Source organism: Rana temporaria, chromosome 3 (genome assembly GCF_905171775.1).
Source record: "Rana temporaria chromosome 3, aRanTem1.1, whole genome shotgun sequence".
NCBI lineage: Eukaryota > Metazoa > Chordata > Amphibia > Anura > Ranidae > Rana > Rana temporaria.
The window spans coordinates 7,373,391-7,395,234 of NC_053491.1; the positions used below are offsets into that span (position 1 = coordinate 7,373,391).

At 46.1% G+C, this 21,844-nt stretch overlaps 1 protein-coding gene across 1 annotated transcript in view; it reads left to right on the forward strand.

The window, feature by feature from the left end:
- The window catches only part of BLM (BLM RecQ like helicase), a 67,754-nt gene that overhangs the window by 30,115 nt on the left and 15,795 nt on the right, over positions 1-21,844 (forward strand). Inside the window, exons 13-15 of the mRNA XM_040342194.1 lie at positions 1,269-1,375; positions 17,554-17,714; positions 19,264-19,459. Of these exons, the coding sequence (XP_040198128.1) occupies positions 1,269-1,375; positions 17,554-17,714; positions 19,264-19,459 (464 nt within the window). The remainder of the gene's footprint in view (positions 1-1,268; positions 1,376-17,553; positions 17,715-19,263; positions 19,460-21,844) is intronic.

Genomic DNA, 21,844 nt, shown 5'->3' on the forward strand with positions numbered 1-21,844 from the left:
TCAGGCGGTACAGCGCCTGAAAAACTCCTTCACTGCATACTCCATGTGAAAGCCCGAGGGCTTTCACCCGGAGGCAATGCGCTGGCGGGAGAGAAAAAAATCTCCTGTCAGCAGCATCTTTGGAGCGGTGAGAGGAGCGGCGTGTATACCACTCCTTCACCGCTCCTCCCGATTTAAAACAATTGGAACCACGGCAATACCGCCCGCAATGCACCTTTGCAGAGGCGCATTGCGGGCGGAATTAACCCTTTATCGGCCGCTATCGGGGGTTAATACCGCACCGCTAGCGGTCAAATCCCGTGGCAAATCCGACGGTATAGCGCCGCTATTTTTAGTGGCGCTATAGCGCCACCGCGGCTCCCGCCCCAGTGTGAAAGGGGCCTTAGTCTGGAGGGTTCAATATTGAGTTGGCTCCACCCTTTGCAGCTATAACAGCTTCACCTCTTCTGGAAAGGTCGTCCACAAGGTTCATAAAGACATGGATGAGCGAGTTTGGGGTGGAGGAACTTTACTGGCCTGCCCTCAACCAGATAGAACACCGTTGGGGATGAATTAGAGTGGAGACTGCGAGCCAGGCCTCGTTATCCAACATCAGTGCCTGACTTCACAAATGCGCTTCTGGAAGAATGGTCAAACATTCCCATAGACACCCTCCTAAACCTTGTGGACGGCCTTCCCAGAAGCGTGTTGAAGCTGTTATAGCGGCAAAACTCAATATTGAACCCTACGGACTAAGGCCCCTTTCACACGGGGCGGATCAGTAATGATCCACCCCGTGAACATCCGCTTGCTCATCTGGGATCACTCCGTTGATCCCCGCTGAGCCTTCGGATGACAGGGTGGTCCCCGCACACTGTGCAGGAACCGTCCTGTCTTTTCTCCGCTCTCCCCTATGGGGGGGATCGGATGAACACAGACCGTCTGTCCGTGTTCATCTGATCCGCCAGACGGATGGAAAAGTAGGTTTTTCCTCCGTCACACTTTGGCGGATCGGAGCAGGTCGGATGTCAGCGAGCATGTCACCGCTGACATCCGCAGCTCCATAGAGGAGCACCCGTTCAGATCCGCCTAAAAAACTGGCAGGCGGACCTGAACGGGCCACCCGTGTGAAAGAGCCCTAAGACTGGGATGCCATTAAAGTTCATGTGTGTGTAAAGGCAGGCGTCCCAATACTTTTGGTAAATTGTGTAGCCTTTAATATATAATTTTTTTATTTTTTTTTCTGCTGAAGCTGATTACTACAGTAACTGACATTTATTTTATTACAGATTTTCAATGAGTTTTAACAGAAGTAACCTGAAGTACGAAGTGTTGCCGAAGAAACCCAAAAAGGTAGCCCAGGACTGTGTAGAGTGGATTAAGAAGCATTATCCTAGTAAGTGCGACGTGTCGGAATAATCACATTTCCTCAAAATATTCATCAATGGTTCCTCCTTTCTCCATTTGTTATTGCTCTGCTAGTCGTACTTCTCTCTACCCTGACCAGGCAGCCCTTTCTACATTATGGACCTTGGGCTCTGCCTTTTCTGTCTTTTTTTTTTTTTTTTTTCCTTTGGACTTGTGTTGCCCATATAGTAAAACCTCGGATTGCGAGCATAATTCATTCCAGAACCATGCTTGTAATCCAAAGCACATTTGTATCGAAGCAAATTTCCCCATAAGAAATAATGGAAACTGAAATGATTCGTTCCACAACCATTTAATTCATAAATTCTTCAGGTTATAGTCCATATAAAAAGATTATAGCGATGTGATTGGTTGTGTGACCATAAAATGTCCTCCACCAATGGAAGCCTCCACAAGGGGATTAGAAGCAAAATCCAACAGACGCTACAGAGTATAAAAGAGAAGAGAGGCGCCTCTAAGTGTAGCAATAAGTTACTAAATATTGCAACTTCATTAAATGTAACCATATTGCTACACTTAGAGGCGTCTCTCTTCTCTTTTACACTCAGTTGTGACATGACGCTGCTCTTATATCAAGACATCGCTTGTATATCAAGTCAAAATGTATTTAAAAAAAAAATGTGCTTGTATTGCAAAACGCTCTCAAACCAAGGTTTTACTACTGTATTTGTTTTTTCTTGGGCCTGGGCTGCCCAGGGTAATGTTTTCTGATGTTGACCTTATCAGTTGTCGGTTTGTTTTTCTTCCATTTTGGTAGTTTTTGTTTAATTATTATTTATTTATTTTTAATATATAATTTTTTATTTTTTGGTGGATTGATGGTTGGGTCTCCAGTTCTCACTGACAGGGACTAGGGCTGGGCTATTCCCCCCCCCCCCCCCCCACAAAAAAATCTGCGATTTATTTTTATTTTTTTGATAAAAAAACAAGATTTACGATTCAAATCAAGTTTATTTTTTGATGGACACCGCGCCGTTCTGAGGAGCTGCGGGCAGGAGTTTTTAGGCGAGGCCGCGGCTTCGGCCTAGTCCGTGGTGTCCGGCCTCGCGGACTAGGCCAAAGCCGTGGCCTCGCCTAAAAACTCCTGCCTGCAGCGTTGTTGGCGCCGGTCCTGGTGGAAAAAAAACCTAAAAATATATATATATATATATTGATTTGACCCTGCAACTTGATTCAGGATTCAAATCGATTTTTTCCCCAGCCCTAACAAGGACCCCATTCTCTTTCAGTCATTTACCCTAGGCAGAGGTTTTCTCTGTCCTTCTCTGGAATATCAGGTTTTATCCTTTGTCCTTCCCTTGGTCATGGCAGTTCCTCTGGCGTCTACCTTTGATTGGGATCTCTGTCTCTAACATATGATAGTCCTCTAAATTTTGTTGGCACACCCCTCAGTTGAACTGCATTTGGTGACCCAACTGTATTACAATTCTGGTGTCCTTCAGTGCGAAATAAAGACGCTAAGATTTTTTTATTTTTTTTGCTTACCATTAAAATATAGTAAAACCTTGGTTTGAGAGCATTTTGCAAGACGAGCAACATTTTTTTTTTAAATACATTTTGACTTGATATACAAGCGATGTCTTGATATACACGTAGCGTCGCTTCACAACTGAGTATAAAGGAGAAGACTGAAACTAGACAAAAAAAGGTTTTGCACCAGAGAGAGATTGCATTTGTTGCCAACATCCCATATGTTGCAGAACAAATAAGAGGTGTCCCCCTAACAAGGGGCTGGGACTTTTGAGGCAACCAAAAGATAACAAAGTTATAATATTAGAAATCGTTTAAATTTTCATTAGAATGTTTAACTACTTGCCGACCAGCCGCCGTCATTTTACGGCGGCAGGTCGGCTCCCCTGCACGAGAGCACGTAGCTCTACGTCACCTCGCGAAGCGGCCACTAGGGGCGCGTGCCCACGATCGCTCGTTACAGAGCGAGAACCGGGAGCTGTGTGTGTAAACACACAGCTCCCGGTCCTGTCAGGGGGAGAAATGCCTGACTGTCTGTTCATACAATGTATGAACAGCGATCAGTCATTTCCCCTAGTGAGGCCACCCCCCCCCCCCCCCCCCCTACAGTTAGATCACACTCAGGGAACATACTTAACCCCCTTCCCTGCCCCCTAGTGTTAACCCCATTCCCTGCCAGTGGCATTTTTATTGTAATCCAATGCATTGATCGCTATAAAAACGCCAATGGTCCCAAAAATGTGTCAAAAGTGTCCCAAGTGTCCGCCATAATGTCGCAGTACCGAAAAAAAAAATCGCTGATCCCCCGCCATTACTAGTATAAAAAAAATATATATATTAATAAAAATGCCATACAACTATCCCCCTATAATGTATACGCTATAACTTTTGCGCAAACCAATCAATAAACGCTTATTGCGATTTTTTTTTTTTTTTTTTACGAAAAATATGTAGAAGTCAAAATGTATTTTAAAAAAAATGTGCTTGGCCTAAAAACGCTCTCAAGCCAAGGTTTTATTATTTTGGCCTAAACTGAGGAATTTTTTTTTTTATATATTTTTGGGGGATATTTATTATAGCAAAAAGTAAAAAATATTATTTTTTTTCAAAATTGTCGCTCTATTTTTGTTTATAACGCAAAAAATTAAAACCGCAGAGGTGATCAAATACCACCAAAAGAAAGCTCTATTTGTGGGAAAAAAAGGATGCCAATTTTGTTTGGGAGCCACGTCGCACGACCGCGCAATTGTAGAGTTAAAGCGACGCAGTGCCGAATCGCAAAAAGTGCTCTGGTCTTTGACCAGCAATATGGTCCGGGGCTTAAGTGGTTAAGAAGCCAGATATATGGCGACATAAAATTCATTACAACTCGAAATACATAAGAACAAGAATGAATGCAATCAAATAATAATTTGGTAAAAAACACAACAATAATAATTACCAATTTTTACCAATTATTTTTTGTATGCCTTTTAGACACTATTAGTCTTCAAACAAGGACACCCCCCTGAGGAAAGGGAATCTTTCCTGAAACGTGTCGGGCCTCGTTGAAAACTGGAGACAATTTTGTATTTATTCATTCTTGTTCTTATGTATTTTGAGTTGTAATGAATTTTATTCATTATTTTATGTCGCCATATATCTGGCTTCTTAAACATTCTAATGAAAATTTAAACGATTTCTAATATTATAACTTTGTTATCTTTTTGGTTGCCTCAAAAGTCCCAGACCCTTGTTGGGGGGACACCTCTTTCTTTATCGTACATTACGGGACACAGAGCGGCATATTCATTACTATATGGGTTATATGGAGTACCTTCAGGTGATGGACACTGGCAATCTCAAACAGGAAATGCCCCTCCCTATATAACCCCCTCCCATAGGAGGAGTACCTCAGTTTTTACGCCAGTGTCTTAGGTGTTGGTCATGGTTTAGCTTGCCTCCACATCCTTGGGATTAAGGTGGGCTAACCGGTTCTGTCCAAAGGCCTCAGCGCTAAAGTGGTCAGTAACCGGACCCCAAACCAATGGGGTATAGCCCATAATGCTTTCTTTTTAGAGAGCTGGACCCTGGGCCCAGAACTTAGAAACCTTTGGGGGCCTAATGTTTCTGTTGCCAGAGTGCTATATGGGCCCAGGACAGTGGATCCTTCATAGGAACCCAGGGCCTGAAGGTCAATGCCCCACGGAGATGGGGGAAGATTGGGCCTCTTGCTGTGCAAAGTCCTGCGGCATGGAGCAGGTAAGTGAGGGGAAACTTGCAGAACTTGGTTCGCAGCAGGTTTTCTGGGGGGGGGTCACAGTGGGACATGCCTAAAGTTATGCGCTGCATCTGGCAAAGTGAGTCACATGTCTTAAAGATAGGATGGCTCTATGTGTATTCCCCATAAAAGGTGACCTCCCTGGTAGTATTGTAAAGCATTGAGAAAGAGGCCTGTGTGTGTGTGTGTGTGTGTGTGTGTGTGTGTAAAGAGAGCTGTGCCTACCTGCAAAGCCTCCAGGCGATTGCTGCCAAGGATTCTTCCTCCTAGCCTGGATGACAGGACAAACTCTGGCCTCCTCGTGTGGCTCCCTTCCGACCCACCCCCCCCCCCCCCGCCGGCGGGCGCGCGTCCCCGTGATATGGGCGCAATTTCGCGCCGTTAGCTGAGGGGGGAAGGGCGGGCCAGTATGTTAAAGGAAGGGGCGGCCCTTCCATTTGTTCCCAGCTCAGTGTATGCTGGAACTGAGAGAGGAAGAGACCAGAGCGGCAGCGCGGGGCGCCGAGGACACACAGTGGCCAAAAAAGATTATTACAGTCTTGAATAGACTGTCTTGGAGCCTAGAGATAGGCTGTTCTTTTTTTTTTTTTCTCTCAGCAGTTTTTTGGCAATACTACTAAGGGGGACAGAATGTTTTTTCTCTCTTTGGTTTGAAAAAAAAAAAAAAAAAAAAAGAACCATTAAAAGGAGAGAAGGCATTTTTTATCCCCCAAAGGGTTTTTGGGCAATAATTATTTATAATTCCAAACACCGTTAAGTTAGCGAGCGTACCTCGGTATTGTACCATGGCATCTGGTTCAGAGGGTACAAGAGGTGGGGATTCCCCCAGAGAGTCTGAGGTCTCGGACAAAGTTATGCCACTGCTTTCCCCAGAGGGAGCCTTGGTGGGACCATCGGGATCTGGGGCTGGGGCTGGCACGGGTCAGTCCAACCCTAGGGTGGTCACGGACGAGGTGCTGTCCACCTCTTTAAAAGAGATGGAAAAAAGAATGGAAAAAATGATAGCCAAGGCTATGCGGGGCAGAAAACGGAATAGATCTCCGTCGCCCGAGCGTGGACCCTCAGAGGAGGAGGTCCTTTCCGCAGGGGAATTGGACGACCTCTTGGACAAGGACCAAGCAGGTTCGGGGATCGAGGATCCGGATACGGAGGAGTCTGGGGCAGCCTCCCAAGGGGAGAGCTGGTGGGTTCAAGCCTTAACGGACTTAGTCCATAGAGCATTCAACTTGCCAGTACCAGATCTCCAAGTATCGACGGTTTCAGCTTTGGGCTCACTAAGAACGCCTCAAAACAACGCAGTTTTTCCGATCCATCCTCTGCTAGAGGAAGTTATGTTCCAAGATTGGACCAAGCCAGATAGAATCTTTTTACCACCTAAAAGATTCTCTGCCTTATATCCTATGGAAAATAAATTTTCCAAGAGATGGGCAACCCCGGCGGTGGACGCAGCCATCTCATGTGTTAACAAATCTTTAACATGCCCTGTAGAAAACATACAGGTGTTCAAGGATCCGGTTGATAAACGCTTGGAAACGCTACTTAAAAACTCCTTCACTACTGCAGGGGCAGTAGTGCAGCCAGTTGTGGCTGCGATTGGGGTTGCACAAGCATTATCGGATCAAACTAAGCAGATGCTTAAACTTATTCCTGCCCAGCAGGCAGAAGAATTTTCGGATGTCCCTAGGGCCATACGCTTTACGGTAGATGCGATTAAGGATTCTATCCAGCAAGCGTCACGTTTATCGTTATCCCTTATCCATATGAGAAGACTCTTATGGTTAAAGAGCTGGGAGGCAGAGCCCCCATGCAAGAAGCTCCTGGTAGGGTTCCCCTTCCATGGAGGACGACTCTTCGGAGAAGACCTGGATAAATACATTCAGACCATTTCAAGCGGCAAAAGTACTCTTTTGCCAACCAAGAAAAGGTTTCGAGGGCCTGCGTTTAAACGACAGTACTCCCCTGGGCAGGGGCCCTCCAATACCAAACAGTATCGACGGCCTCCTGCAAGATCAAACTTTAACTTTAACAACAAATCGCAGGGACAGGCCGCTGGAGGCAAGAAGCAGTGGTTTCGCAAACCAGCAAAACCAGCCCCCAAGCCGGCCTTATGAAGGGGCGCCCCCACCCACGAGGGTGGGGGGAAGGCTGCGTCTCTTTTCAGAGGTTTGGGAGGCCAGCATTCCCGACAGATGGGTACGGTCTTCCGTGGCTATGGGCTACAAACTAGACTTCCTAAAGTTTCCTCCTCCTCATTTCCAGGAGTCAAGGGTACCAAACGATCCGGGGAAGGGAGCCGCATTAATGGCGGCATTAAATCATCTACTCTCCCAGGAAGTAATAGTAGAGGTACCAGTCCAAGAACAAGGGCTGGGTTTCTACTCCTACCTATTTATCATCCCAAAGCCCAACGGGGATGTCAGGCCAATTTTGGACTTAAAAATGGTAAAGGTCCGCTCGTTTTGGATGAAATCCGTGCGGTCAGCAGCTGCCACACTCCAGAAGGACGACTTCATGGCATCCATAGACATAAAGGATGCCTACCTTCATGTTCCAATTTATCAGCCACATCAAAGATTTCTACGCTTTATGGTGGCTTCGCGTCATTTCCAATTCGTGGCGCTTCCCTTTGGGTTGGCTACGGCCCCCCGGGTGTTCACGAAGGTCCTAGCTCCAATCCTAGCCAAGCTAAGGATCCAAGGGGTCACGATCCTAGCGTACCTGGACGACCTCCTAGTCATAGATCACTCGTCTCCTGGCCTGGAACGAGCAGTGGCCCTCACGGTCCAGTACCTCGAGAGGTTCGGCTGGGTCCTAAATCGAGAAAAGTCAGCATTCCAGCCCACAAGGCAGTTGGAATATCTCGGCATGAGGTTAGACACAGAACAACAAAAGGTAAACATAAAAGTAAACATAAAAGTCAAAGCCATCAAGGAGTTAATCCTACTGGTTCTAAACAAGAGAGAACCAACTGTTCGCCTATGTATGCGGTTACTAGGCAAGATGGTGGCCACATTTGAGGCGGTACCGTACGCCCAGAGCCACACTCGCATCCTGCAGGCAGCCATCCTGTCAGCATGGAGCAGGAGGCCACAGGCCTTGGATATCCCTTTGCCGCTCTCATCAAGAGTCCGACAAAGTCTGTGTTGGTGGTTAGACCCTCAGAATCTACTGAAGGGTAAGTCTTTCAGCCCAGTGGCTTGGAAGATAGTAACCACAGACGCCAGCCTGACGGGCTGGGGAGCAATTTTGGATGGTTGCACTCGCCAGGGTACTTGGGCAAAGCCAGAGAAGCAGTTGCCCATCAACATCTTCAGAGCTGCTCGACTAGCCCTCAGGGCTTGGACGTCCAAATTGCAGGGGTTTCCGGTGAGAATTCAATCAGACAATGCCACGGCCGTGGCATACATAAATCACCAAGGGGGAACCAAGAGTCAAGCCGCTCAGAGAGAGGTGAGCTTGATTCTCCTGTGGGCAGAGGCTCATGTGCCCTGCATATCGGCAATATTCATTCCAGGAGTGGACAACCTTCAGGCGGACTTCTTAAGTCGCCAGACTCTGTTGCCGGGGGAATAGTCTCTACATCCACAAGTCTTTCAGACACTCTGCCAAAGATGGGGAGTGCTGGACGTGGATGTCATGGCATCGAGACTCAACAAGAAGCTAGACAGGTTCATATCCCGCTCAAGGGATCCGATGGCCTGCGGAACCGATGCGCTGGTTTGCACTTGGCATCAGTTCAAACTTCTTTATGCATTTCCCCCGCTCCAGTTACTACCCCGCCTGCTGCGCAGGATCAGGGTGGAGCACATACCAGTTATCCTGGTAGCTCCAGCATAGCCCAGAAGGGCATGGTATTCACTAATCCTGAAGATGGTAGTGGGAGACCCTTGGACTCTTCCTCTACGGCCAGACCTGCTATCGCAAGGTCCGATCCTCCACCCTGCCTTACGGCATCTAAATTTGACGGCCTGGAAGCTGAATCCCTGATTCTCAGGGGTAGAGGTCTGTCTCAGAAAGTAATCTCTCCCCTAATCAGAGCCAGGAAACCGGTCTCTAGGGTGATTTATTACAGGGTCTGGAAGGCCTATGTAGGCTGGTGTGAGTCCAAGCAATGGCTTTCTCGCAAGTTTACCATCGATAGAGTATTAAGTTTTCTCCAGCTAGGAGTGGATAAAGGACTGGCATTAAGCACAATCAAGGGACAGATTTCAGCTTTGTCAGTGTGGTTTCAGCGGCCGCTGGCCACCCACTCGCTAGTTAAGACCTTCATTCAAGGGGTCTTACGTATTAATCCTCCAGTTAAATCCCCACTTTGTCCGTGGGATTTAAATCTTGTTCTGTCAAGTTTACAGAAACAACCTTTTGAGCCGTTGGCTGAAATTCCTTTGGTTTTACTGACAAGGAAGTTAGTATTTCTCTTATCGTCCATGGACGGACACAGCTCCTTAAATCTTGACAAGTGGGTTATGTTCCCTGTTTACAGGAGAGGACTAGGCAGAAACATGTTAAATAGTTAAATACATGTTACATTAACAGAGTTGAACAGCCCCGCCCAGGGGGCGGTCCCTCCAGACATAACCCTCCTCACTGCAGCTTGCAGCCTCAGTTTCGTTCTGCCTAGCAAAGGAGAAGGACGTATGGCTCCCTTTGGGCCCAGCGCCCTGAGGAGAAATTTTATTTTATTTTACTTTACTTTTTCTTGAAGAATCTTCTTTCAACTGTTGGCTGAGAGACAGGCTGGATATTATAGATCCTTGTAGTCTACTCAGTCCGACCAGCAAGCGTGGGCACACCTTTGCAAAGAGGCTTGGTCTGCCACGCCATACCTCATGACTCCTGAGGTGGCCGGTGAGCTTTGCTCCGAGGTCCACATATGACTGAGCTGTGGTGTTGCCTCAATCACAGTGGACCGGGCCGACAGCTACCTCCATTGCGGTTGTAGGTCTGTCAGGAATGCGTCAGCGAGTCCTCGCTCGGACGGGTAAGTACAGTCCCTCCTGCTTCGGTGGGTTGGTACAGCTGGGCATTCCTGGGGTTCGGGGGTCCCTTCCCCTTACTTCCCTGCTCCTTTCCCTTGCTGCATTGCTAACATTGCCGCTGTCAGGGGGGAGGGGGCCTTCCTGAGGGGACTGTGTTATCTGGCCTGTGTTTTTTCTTTTTTGTATTGGGCTTTCCTGTGAGGTAAAAAGCCCTGTGATGAACACAGATGTTTATGATTATACTTCAGCAGACGCTGACTGATTGGTGACACCTGTAATGGTTTTGCTTTTTATGCTGTATCTGTGTCTTATCCTTAAATAAAACAGCCCTATGAGGCTTTTCCTGTTTAAACACAGGTCCCTGCAAAAGTTACCTCACGGTTCTTTTCCTCACAGGCAGCGCTGTGCAGTCTCCTCCTGAGGGAGTCCCCTGGTTACCCCTGGTCAGCGCAGCAAGTGGGTGAGAGGCCCTGAATAGGGCTCTAGGAGCTTTTGTCTATTTGTATGGACAGGTGTGCATATTATAATACACACTATATGTAAATATTGGAGTCAGTATCTGGGTCCTTCCCCACATGCTGGTGGTGGCAGCAGGTGTTAGCACCTGTGATTCCCACAGAGTTTTTATTGTTAGTCCTGGACACAGTTTGTGCCAGGGTGGGGGTGGACTGCGGGCGGGCGGTAAAAGAGTGCCCCCTTCCCCCGTTATCCCCTGGGGAATGCTCTGTTATGGAGCCATGGACTAGGTACCTAGTTAAAAAAAAAAAAAAAAAAGGCAGAATAAGGCATTTATGGGTGCGCTTTTTACTGCTGCAAGGGACTCTCCTAAGCTGCATAGTGCAGCTGGGTTTCCGCTGAGGGCTCGGTCTTTTTTGGATCACACAAATCAGACCGCTGTGTAGGTTTTTTCCTTCTGTGCCCTTCTTTGATAATTTCTGAGATGCGGAATGAGAAAAGCCACTGAGGGCTTTTGTAGTCCCTCACCGCCGAGCGGGAACCCCTACTTGTATGGATCTGACTGATAGAAGATCCGAAGTACTGACCCGTTCCATGTTTACCATGCTGGGGTCTGGCTTGCGGCCTATTGTGGCCACTACACTGGGGTCTCAGTGGTCGCTGGCGCTATTCTTTGGGAGATTTTTCAATTACATTGAAAACTCCCATTGGCGCCCATTTTGTCGTAGCCACGCTATGGCGCAGCTTACATTGTGCTGGCCTTTTTCCTGTGGCCGCGTTCTGAACGCTCGGCGGCCATCTTGGAGTAGTCCTGACCCCTAGTGCTGTATACAACTCACAGAGTGAGCATTTTGCACGAGACAGTGGAGGAGCACCGACTCTCTCCTGAGGTTATTAGCCTAGCGGACCAGCTGGTCCAGGGTCTCATATAGGTCTGTGATGCTTCATTGAATGCTGCGCCCTTGTTATCCAGGGCGTCTGTTTCAGAATGGTTTTATGCACACGGTGGTGTAGTGCTTAACTCCATTACTTGGCACAATCTGCCTGGAGCTTGCATTGTCGCTCCCTGTGTCTGTGTGGGTTTCCTCCGGGTACTCCGGTTTCCTCCAAAGACATGTGTGCATACACCTACATAATATACATACACACTATGTGTGTGTATTATTTAGGGGCAACCCTCCCAGGCCGTCAAAGGCCCAGCTGGGGGACTAATCTGTCCCTGGGTGCATAAGCCGATCACGCCGGCACCCAAATCCTGCCAATGTATATAGCCTTCCCTCCCTGTCTCTAGGTGGGAGGGGCGGCTTGCAGGTTCACAATTCAGTGAAACCTCCCTGCTCTCCGACTAGTGGGTCTGCGAGGTGGTCTCTTCGGAGTACTAGATAGGGTTTCCTCCTATCCACAGAACAAAGTTCTGTCCTTGTGTCTTCCCCTCCCGGCACGTCGGTCTGCCTTGGGCAGTGTGGGATTTGCTAAGCTGCAAGGTAATTTTACCTTTCCTGCAGGACGAGAGTTTTGGGGTTTTCTATGGGCCTCAGGCCCTAAATACCTTTGTGAACGTCGGGTAGTTCCGCATGGAATCCATTTGTTCGGTGGTAGCTGCGTTTCATCCGGGGGATGTCCTGACGTCCTCGGACATCAGGGACGCATACATGCATGTCCCGTTTTGCACATGTCACAGTGTTTTTTTCTGTGCTTCGTGATGAGAGAAGGGTCTCTGTCAGCCTGTGGCCCTCCCTTTTGATCTGGCGTCAGCACCATGGGTTTTCAGCTAGGAGCTCGCACTTATTTGAATTTTGTTGGGACAGCGAGGCTTTGCCTCATTGGCTACTTTGACGACTTTCTTCTGAGAGCAGCTTCTGTCTCCGACCTAGTGGATGGGTTATTCCCATTCAGACCCTCCGAAGATTCGGGTGGATGTTAAACGTTTAGGCCAGAAAGTGTAGCTCAGTGGCAGCAAGCCTGCCCTACATGTGTGCGACCCAGGGTTCAAATTATGGGCATGCTAGGTTCCGACTCAGCGTTGGAGTATCTAGTGTTGATCCAGACTCCTCAGTGGCAAAGGTCCTTCTTCCCCTGGAGAAATTGCAGACTCTTCAGTCTGCGGAGAAGGTATTGGCATCACGCAATCGGTCTTCTCTCCGGGCGCCTGCTGGTTCAGGGTCTGTGGGTAGCCTCCTTCAAGGTGGTACTGTATGCCCAGTTCCACACCCTGGTTTTCCAGTGGAACTACTGTCCAGGTGGTAAAAATCTCTTGTCTCTGAAATCATTAGATTCCTGTGCGCCACCTAGTCAGAGTCTCTCTGAGTTGGTGACAGAGATTCCCGACTCTTCGGTCCGGGAAGTTGTTCCTTCCTTCCAGTGGTCGGTGTTTACGACGAATGCCAGCTCACGGGTTGTGAACCTGGAGGTTCACAAAACTGGGGGGTCCAGTCGGCCCTGAGTCGCTGGACTTGCGTGGACCTATGACCACACCTCCTTGAATGTGTCTGGTCTCGGTAGCTACCCAGGGTCGTGCCTGGTGGAAGACCGCCTGGGAATACCAGGTGCTGTCTACTGTTCATTGTCCTACTATTTTAGGCGATCAGGCTATGCTTCTCCTTGTGGTCGACCAATCTGGTTTCAGCCGGACAACGCCACGGCCGTGGCTTCAGTCTACCATCAGGTATGCCGGCAGGCAGACTACTGGAGTCGCCAGATGCTGGACCAGGGCGACTGGTCTTTGTGCTTGGGGTGTTTCGGCTCCCTTGCAGGAGGTGAGCCTCACATGGCATGGATCTCCTGGCAGCTTGTCTCCGCCGCAAGGGTGTCAGTTAGTGGCCAGGTCTAGTGATCTTGTACAGACGCGTCAGTCGCGCTGGTGGCCCTGTGTTGTCTGTATCGGTGATTTTTTTTTGCCATTCCTCCATGGTAGTTACTTCCTCGGCCGCTCCACAGAGTGGATGCTGAGGAGATCCCGATGATTCTAATCGCTCCAGATTAATCTCGGCGTCCTTGGTACGCTGATATCGGGCGCCTGGTAGCGGAGGCACCCTGGCGATTGCCAGGGCAGGAGGTTCCTGTCTCAAGGTCCCATACTTCCTCCTGTTGTACAGTCACTGACTTGCTTAACATGGTTATTGGAAGCCAGACTTTAGGTGACCAGGGTCTGTCTGACTCGGTCATCTCAACAGGGCACCGTAGTCTTCTTCCGGAGGATCTACCGTCGCACCTCTCTTGGTGCGAAGGGATGGAGTGACGTCCACGGGCGTACTTTCAATGTCCAGGGTCCTGCTGTTTTTAAAGCTTGGATTGGATCTAAAAATTGCTTAAAGCACCGTTTGGGGGCAGATTTCAGCCTTGGCTGTGTTCTTTTAGTGGCCTTTTTGCGGCCCGTTCCCTGGTGGGTCCCCTTTTTTTGTGTGCAAGGGGTTTGTCATATACTTTCCCCTCTTGGCCCATCTCTTCCCCCATGAGTTTTGACTCTGGTGCTCTCGGTTCTTCAGGAACCTTCCTTTTGGAAACATCAGAGAGATTTCCTCTTGACACTATCTCAGAAGGTGGCCCCTTTAGTGGCCTTTACCTCTGTTAGAGGGGTTTCTGAGTTGGCGGTCTTGTCTTGCAAGCCGCCATGCTTGATCCCCCATAAGGATTAGGTGATGGTGCGCCCGCGACCTTCCCTTCTTCCGAAGGAGGTTTCGGCCTTTCATACTTTAGGCGTGGTACGCGCTTTGCGGGTATACCAGCCTACTACGGCTCCATTTCGGAGCTTCTGACTCTCTTTTGTGTCGGTGTCTGGTCCACAAAAGGGCCTGGCGGTCTCGTCGACCACCATTTCTCGGTGGATCGGGCAGGCCGTCATACAGGCCTATGCTCCTAAGGGCGGGCCCCCCTTTCCGGTCACGGCACTTTCGACCAGGGCAATTGGTGCTTCCTGGGGGTTTTTTTCCCGACATCATGCGTCGGTCTCACAGGTGTGCGAGGCGGCGATTTGCTCGTCCGTTCACGCTTTTTCCAGAATTTACATGGTTGCTGTGAGTGCATCTTATGATGTTTTTTTCAGCCGCTAGTTTTTGCCGGCGGCTGTTTAAAGTTGCACCTCCTCCGTTGAGGAGCTCTGCTTGTTTTGGGGTGAAGTTAAAATTGTTTTTACTGATATATTTCCCACCCCTCGTTTTTTGACACTGCTTGGGGACGTCCCACTTGTCAAGATTTAAGGAGCTGTGTCCGTCCATGGACGATAAGAGAAAATAGGATTTTTTGTACTCACCGTAAAATCCTTTTCTCTGAAGTCCATGGACGGACACAGCTCCCACCCCTCCTTTTTAGGTTTGTACTGCTTGTTACGAACTGAGGCTGCAAGCTGCAGTGAGGAGGGTTATGTCTGGAGGGACCGCCCCCTGGGCGGGGCTGTTCAACTCTGTTAATGTAACATGTATTTAACTATTTAACATGTTTCTGCCTAGTCCTCTCCTGTAAACAGGGAACATAACCCACTTGTCAAGATTTAAGGAGCTGTGTCCGTCCATGGACTTCAGAGAAAAGGATTTTACGGTGAGTACAAAAAATCCTATTTTTTGGTCGCCATGGTTTCCGCCAGAAGAGTATCGGAACTGGCAGCCTTATCCTGTAAGGAACCATATCTTATTTTACATAAGGACAAGGTCGTTCTCCGCCCTCATCCTTCCTTCCTACCAAAGGTTATATCCAGTTTTCATCTAAACCAGGATTTGGTATTACCATCCTTCTTTCCTAAACCTACTTCCAGAAAGGAAGGGTTGCTGCATACCTTGGATATTGTCAGGGCCATGAAGGCCTATCTTAAAGCTACAGAGAACATTCGGAAAACAGATGTGTTGTTCATTTTACCGGATGGGCCCAAGAAGGGGCAGGCAGCTGCAAAGTCCACCATCTCGAGGTGGATTAAACAGTTAATCACTCAGGCCTACGGCTTGAAGGGGTTGCCTCCTCCGTTATCATTAAAGGCTCATTCTACTAGGGCCATGGGCGCCTCCTGGGCAGCACACCACCAGATCTCTATGGCTCAAGTTTGCAAGGCGGCAACCTGGTCTTCTGTCCACACGTTTACAAAATTCTACCAGTTGGACGTAAGAAGGAATACTGATACAGCCTTTGGGCAGGCAGTGCTGCAGGCTGCAGTTTGAGACCCTCGGATTCCGGGGGATCCCTTTTGAGTTAAATTTAAAAATAATTTTTCTCAACTAAGTTGGATTTATTATGATTTGAGTATATCTCTAAATTAAATCCTTTTGCCTTGGGAAGATGTTCTCCCTTCCCTCATTGTAAGCATTTCTTTGGGACATCCCATATAGTAATGAATATGCCGCTCTGTGTCCCGTGATGTACGATAAAGAAAAAGAGATTTTTAATACAGCTTACCTGTAAAATCTTTTTCTTGGAGTACATCACGGGACACAGAGCTCCCACCCCTCTTATGGGGACCATTTTGGGAGGCATACTGCTTGCTACAAAACTGAGGTACTCCTCCTATGGGAGGGGGTTATATAGGGAGGGGACTTCCTGTTTGAGATTGCCAGTGTCCATCACCTGAAGGTACTCCATATAACCCATATAGTAATGAATATGCCGCTCTGTGTCCCGTGATGTACTCCAAGAAAAAGATTTTACAGGTAAGCTGTATTAAAAATCCCTTTTTTGTTCTAAAGAAGAGAGGCGCTTTTAATGCCGGCCGCATACGGGTCGAATTTTCGAAAGAATTTTCTTTCGAAAATCTTATCAAAGAATTTTCGTTTGAACTTCGCACCATTAGGCCCCTTTTACACTGGGGCGGGAGGCGCGGTGGCGGTATAGCGCCGGTAAAAATAGCGGCGCTATACCGTCGGATTTGCCGTGGGATTCGGCCGATAGAAATACGGTATTAACCCCTGCTCGCGGCCGATAAAGGGTTAATGCCGCCTGCAATGCGCCTCTGCAGAGGCGCATTGCGGGCGGTATTGCCGCTGTTTCCCATTGTTTTAAATGGGAAGGAGTGGTATACATGCCGCTTCTCTCACCGCTCCAAAGATGCTGCTGGCAGGAGATTTTTTTCTCTCCCGCCAGCGCATCGCCTCGGGCTTTCACATTGAGTAGGCAGTGAAGGAGTTTTTCAGGCGGTATAGCAGCGCTATTTTTAGCGCTGTACCGCCTGAAAAACTCCTCAGTGTGAAAGGGGTCTTAGTGAGGCTGCAGCAACAGCCAATTTTCGTGCGGCCATCGAATTTGAGGAATCGGACATGTTTTGGAGGTTTTTTGAAAAAACTAATTATTTTCTAATCAATGATGGGAGAATTGTGTGAGAAATGTAATAGAAAAAGGAATGTAAGAAAAGAAAAACTCCCGGAAAGAAAAGAAGATTCCCAGACACGAAAATATTTTTCTGTAGCAACATGAGATAACATTGAAGGCTTGCTTGGCCAAATTTTGAAAATCAATGGTGGCGCCAGCGGATCACAAAAAAAAATTAGTTTCTTATTTTGAAAAGAAAATTTGTTCAAAATTCGATTATGTATGGCCTGTAAGTGTAGCAATATGGTTACATTTAATGAAGGTACAACATTTTAGCAACATATTGCTACACTTCTTCTCTTTTTATACTCTGGAGCGTCTGTTGGATTTTGCTTCTAATCCCCTTGTGGGAGGGACATTTTATGGTTACACAACCAATCACATCGCTATAATCTTTTTATATGGACTATAAACTGAAGAGCCTATGAATAAATGGTCGTGGAACAAATCATTTGCGTTTCCATTATTTCTTATGGGGAAATTTGCTTTGATATAGAAGTGCTTTGGATTACAAGCATGTTTCCAGGAACAAATTATGCTCGCAATCTGAGGTTTTACTGTATAAGGGGACAGGGGTGATGGCTGGTGCATCGGCTGATTCTGATCACGATATAACTGTGAAATGTTTCTTGCTGCTCCCAATGTCGGAGAGCATATAATATAGTTTGCATCATTCTGGACCATTTTATCTTCCAGTTGAGTCTGGGATCATTTACTGCCTGTCCCGACACGAGTGTGATACTACGGCTGAGACTCTTCAGAGGGAAGGATTGGCGGCTCTGGCTTACCATGCTGGGCTCAGTGACTCTAATAGAGACTATGTACAGCATAAGTGGATTAATCAGGATGGCTGCCAGGTATGAATATCTAATAGCAAGCGGTCTTTGTTTACAATGACCTCTAGTATGGTGGAGAAGGAAAAAAGAAAATGGCTCGGGACTTTATATGAGGCAATAACATGGTAAGGCCATCTGCCTCCATCCCTATCTATGTGAATAAAAAGAAAGGAAAAATTGGGACTTTGTATGAAGCACGCAAAAAAAGTCACCTTTTATTGGATGAAAAAGTAGTATATTAGTTTATAGCAGTAATGGGCTGCATATTAAAATATAATATGTATGTATATGTGTGTTTTTTTTATATATTTATATTTTAAGAAAATCTATTTGTTAGATTTTTTTTTTTTCCTCAGTCAGCGCCGGTCTTAGTCCGCGAGGCCGGACACCGTGGCCTCGCCTAAAAACTCATGCCCGCAGCTCATCAGGAACGGCGAGGTGTCATCAAAAAACAAAAAAACTTAATTCGAATTGTAAATCATTTTTTCTTATATTAAAAAATCGCCCTGTATGTATGTATGTATGTGATATATATATATATATATATATTACACATACAACATACTGGGCATATTTATTTATTTTTCTAAAAAAAAGTCTGCGATTTTTATTTTTATAAAAAACTCGATTTATAATTCGAATGAAGTTTTTATTTATATATAAAAGTACATTTATTTTTATATATTATAAAAATAAATGTACTGTCTACAATCATGTGACATTCTCCCTTATTGTACGCGTATATGTATGTGTGTGTGTGTGTGTGTGTGTATATGTATGTATATATATATATATATATATATATATATATATATATATATATATATATATATATATATATATATATATATAAACAATAGGCTGCATATTCAAATATATCAGCTAATATACTACTTAGTCATCCAATAAATCTGACTTTTTTTGCATGCTTCATATAAAGTCCCAATTTTTCTTTATTTTTACTCTACAATGGTGTGGTTTTTTTTTTCTTTTTAACCTTTTTATTTATGGTCTGATGTATGTATGTTAAAGAGGAACCGCGGTCTGCTCACATAATTTGTAATAAAAACATCTTTGCCATTCTGAAGGTTCCCTTCAACCACGTTGCATATTATTTTATATATACTGTGATTCTGTATTTGCCAAATATGCGCAAGAAATCTACCTCCGCAGAGTCTGGCTGCAGCCATTTTAACTGTGGGCAGCTGAAGTTGCTGTCTGTTCACTCCCTGGATTTACACAGACACACACAAGAGGCAAACCTTCAGCTCTCATTGGCCCTCTTATGACTCCCCCCCCCCCCCTTCCTTCCTGGCAGAGTGTGAGATAGAGAGCTGTGCATGATGTCATAAATGTCATAAGCCTAGGCTAATGACCAGACAAGAAAGTGAGCTGTATAAGGGATTTACTGGCAGAAAAAAATGTTTTACTATCCAAAGTTAAAACAACAACAAGGGCAGAAGATTTAATAGATGGAAAGATGAAAAAATTACTGAAGGTTCACTTTAATGAGTGTCAGTTGGTTTCCTTGAAATGAATTTGATATCTATTCCTGTGTTGTGCTGTGTAGGTAATCTGTGCTACAATTGCGTTCGGGATGGGTATCGACAAGCCAGATGTGAGATACGTCATCCATGCTTCCCTGCCCAAATCTGTGGAGGGATATTACCAAGAGTCTGGCAGAGCCGGTCGGGATGGTGAAATGTCTCACTGTCTGCTGTTCTACAGCTACAGTGATGTGACCAGAATCCGAAGGCTGATTCAGAGTAAGTCTTTACTGTTGTTTTATATAGAACGATAGTAGTCAGGTAGGATTGAGCCACCTGAGGTGGTGGTTTTTATTTTTCTTCTGTTTTTAACAAATGCTAAATCCTGATACATTTTTTATGAAAAGGTGCAGTCTTTTCAGGGAGCCGCATTTTTAGCTCTTGCAGCATCCAGTAAGTATTGGGTTTGAAAAGTCTTCTATTAGAATCTCTAAACATTATAAACAAGTGCCCTAAGGGTCCTTTCACACTGGCTTGTCCATTTGACAGATTCTGCTAGCTCAGCAGGGGATCGGTCCGTTGATCCCCGCTGAGCAGGTGGATGATGGGTCCGTCTCCGCTCACTGTGCAGAGACGGACCTGTGAGAGTCCCACTCTCCTCTATGGGGAGATCGGATGAAAACGGAACGATAGAGTATTTGCAGGAGTACTTGCACTAGAGCAAATGCTCCCGATTCCTAATGCAAATGCTACCGATTTTGTTTGAGTGTCCCCAGGTATCGGATTAGGCTTTAGGAGCATTTGCACGAGTACTCGGGCAAATACGTGCTATCGGGAGTATATATATCTTTTTTTTTTTTTTTTATAATATTTTTTTAATATTATATCTTTTTTTTTATATATATATATATATATATATATATATATATATATATATATATATATATATATATATATATATATATATATATATATATATATATATATATATATATATATATATATATATATATATATATATATATATATATATATAAAAATGGTGCATCACTTTGCGAATCATGCACAGGACTTGGATGCTTTGATCACAACACTTGGTGCCTCATTAAAACGCATGACTTTTTATTCACAAAAAATTATATGCTTGGATCACAACACTTGTTGTGTTGATGTTTTATTCAAAGGATATGTTAATTTCAGTCACCTGCTATTTTTTTTTTATTTTATTTTTTAGAGGAGGGGGTAGTGGATTGTCAGTGTGTGTTTGTTTTTTGTTTTTTTTATTATTATCATTTACATTTTATTTTTTAAATTATTTATTGCAATTTCTTTTTTTTTTTTTTTTAATCAGCCCTGTTGGGGGGCTTTGGTGAGATCGCGGGTCTTAACAGACCTCTGACATCTCCCTTCTGAGACAGGGAAAGGGACTAGGGACACAGATTCCCCAGTCCCTTTCTCAGCAGCCTCTGCGCTGAAAATGAATGGACGCTTCTCTTCATTCATAAACTGAAACATTGTAAACACAATGGCTACAGTGGATGGATTAAAAGCAGTGTATCCGCCTCTGTATCACGGGAGCGCGCCTGCAATAACTTGACACCATGCTCGCTCGCATGAAGGTGTTGAGTCCTCCCCTGGGAAGGAGCCGAGACAGCCGCCGAGGGACCCCAGAAGACGAGGTTCGGGGCCACTGTGCAAAACGAGCTGCACAGTGGAGGTAAGTATAACATGTTTGTTATTTAATTTTTTATTTTTTTTTTATTTTTAGTGATCCTTTAGACCCCTTTCACACTGAAGCGTTTTTACATTGTTTTAGCGCTATTAAAACGCTCATAAAACGCTCTTCATGCATCTCAATGGACCCTTTTACACGGAGTCCTGCAAGCAGCATCTTTGGAGCAGCTTTTGGGCGCTGAAAAAAAACGCTCCAAAAACGCCCCTCTCCATTGAAATGAATTGAACGTGCTGTAAAAACGCCTTTCACACCGAGGCACTGCAAAAACGCCCTAAAACGTTCGGGTCTTAGCGGTGCTTTACCAGCACATTGGGATTGCAGATGAGGCTTTACTCGAATAATGCTCGAAAAACGCCCCAGTGTGAAAAGGGCCTTAAAGCGGGAGTTCACCCATTTAAAAAAAATAAATAAATCTCCCCTTAGCTTCCTGCTCGTTCGGTCTAGGGGAATCGGCTATTTATATTAAAATATGTGCAGTACTTACCCGTTTTCGAGCTGCATCTTCTTCCGTCGCTTCCGGGTATGGGTCTTCGGGAGCGGGCGTTCCTTCTTGATTGACAGTCTTCCGAAAGGCTTCCGACGGTCGCATCCATCGCGTCACTCGTAGCCGAAAGAAGCCGAACGTCGGTGCGGCTCTATACTGCGCCTGCGCACCGACGTTCGGCTTCTTTCGGAAAATCGTGACGCGATGGATGCGACCGTCGGAAGCCTCTCGGAAACCTGTCAATCAAGAAGGAACGCCCATTCCCGAAGCCCATACCCGGAAGCGACGGAGAGGATGCGTCTCGTAAACGGGTAAGTACTGCACTTATTTTAAAATAAATAGCCGATTCCCCTAGTAATAACGAGCAGGAATCTAAGGGGGAAAAGTGCCCTCTAAGGGTGAACCCCCGCTTTAAGGAAATAAATGCACGGTTTTTAACCTGCTA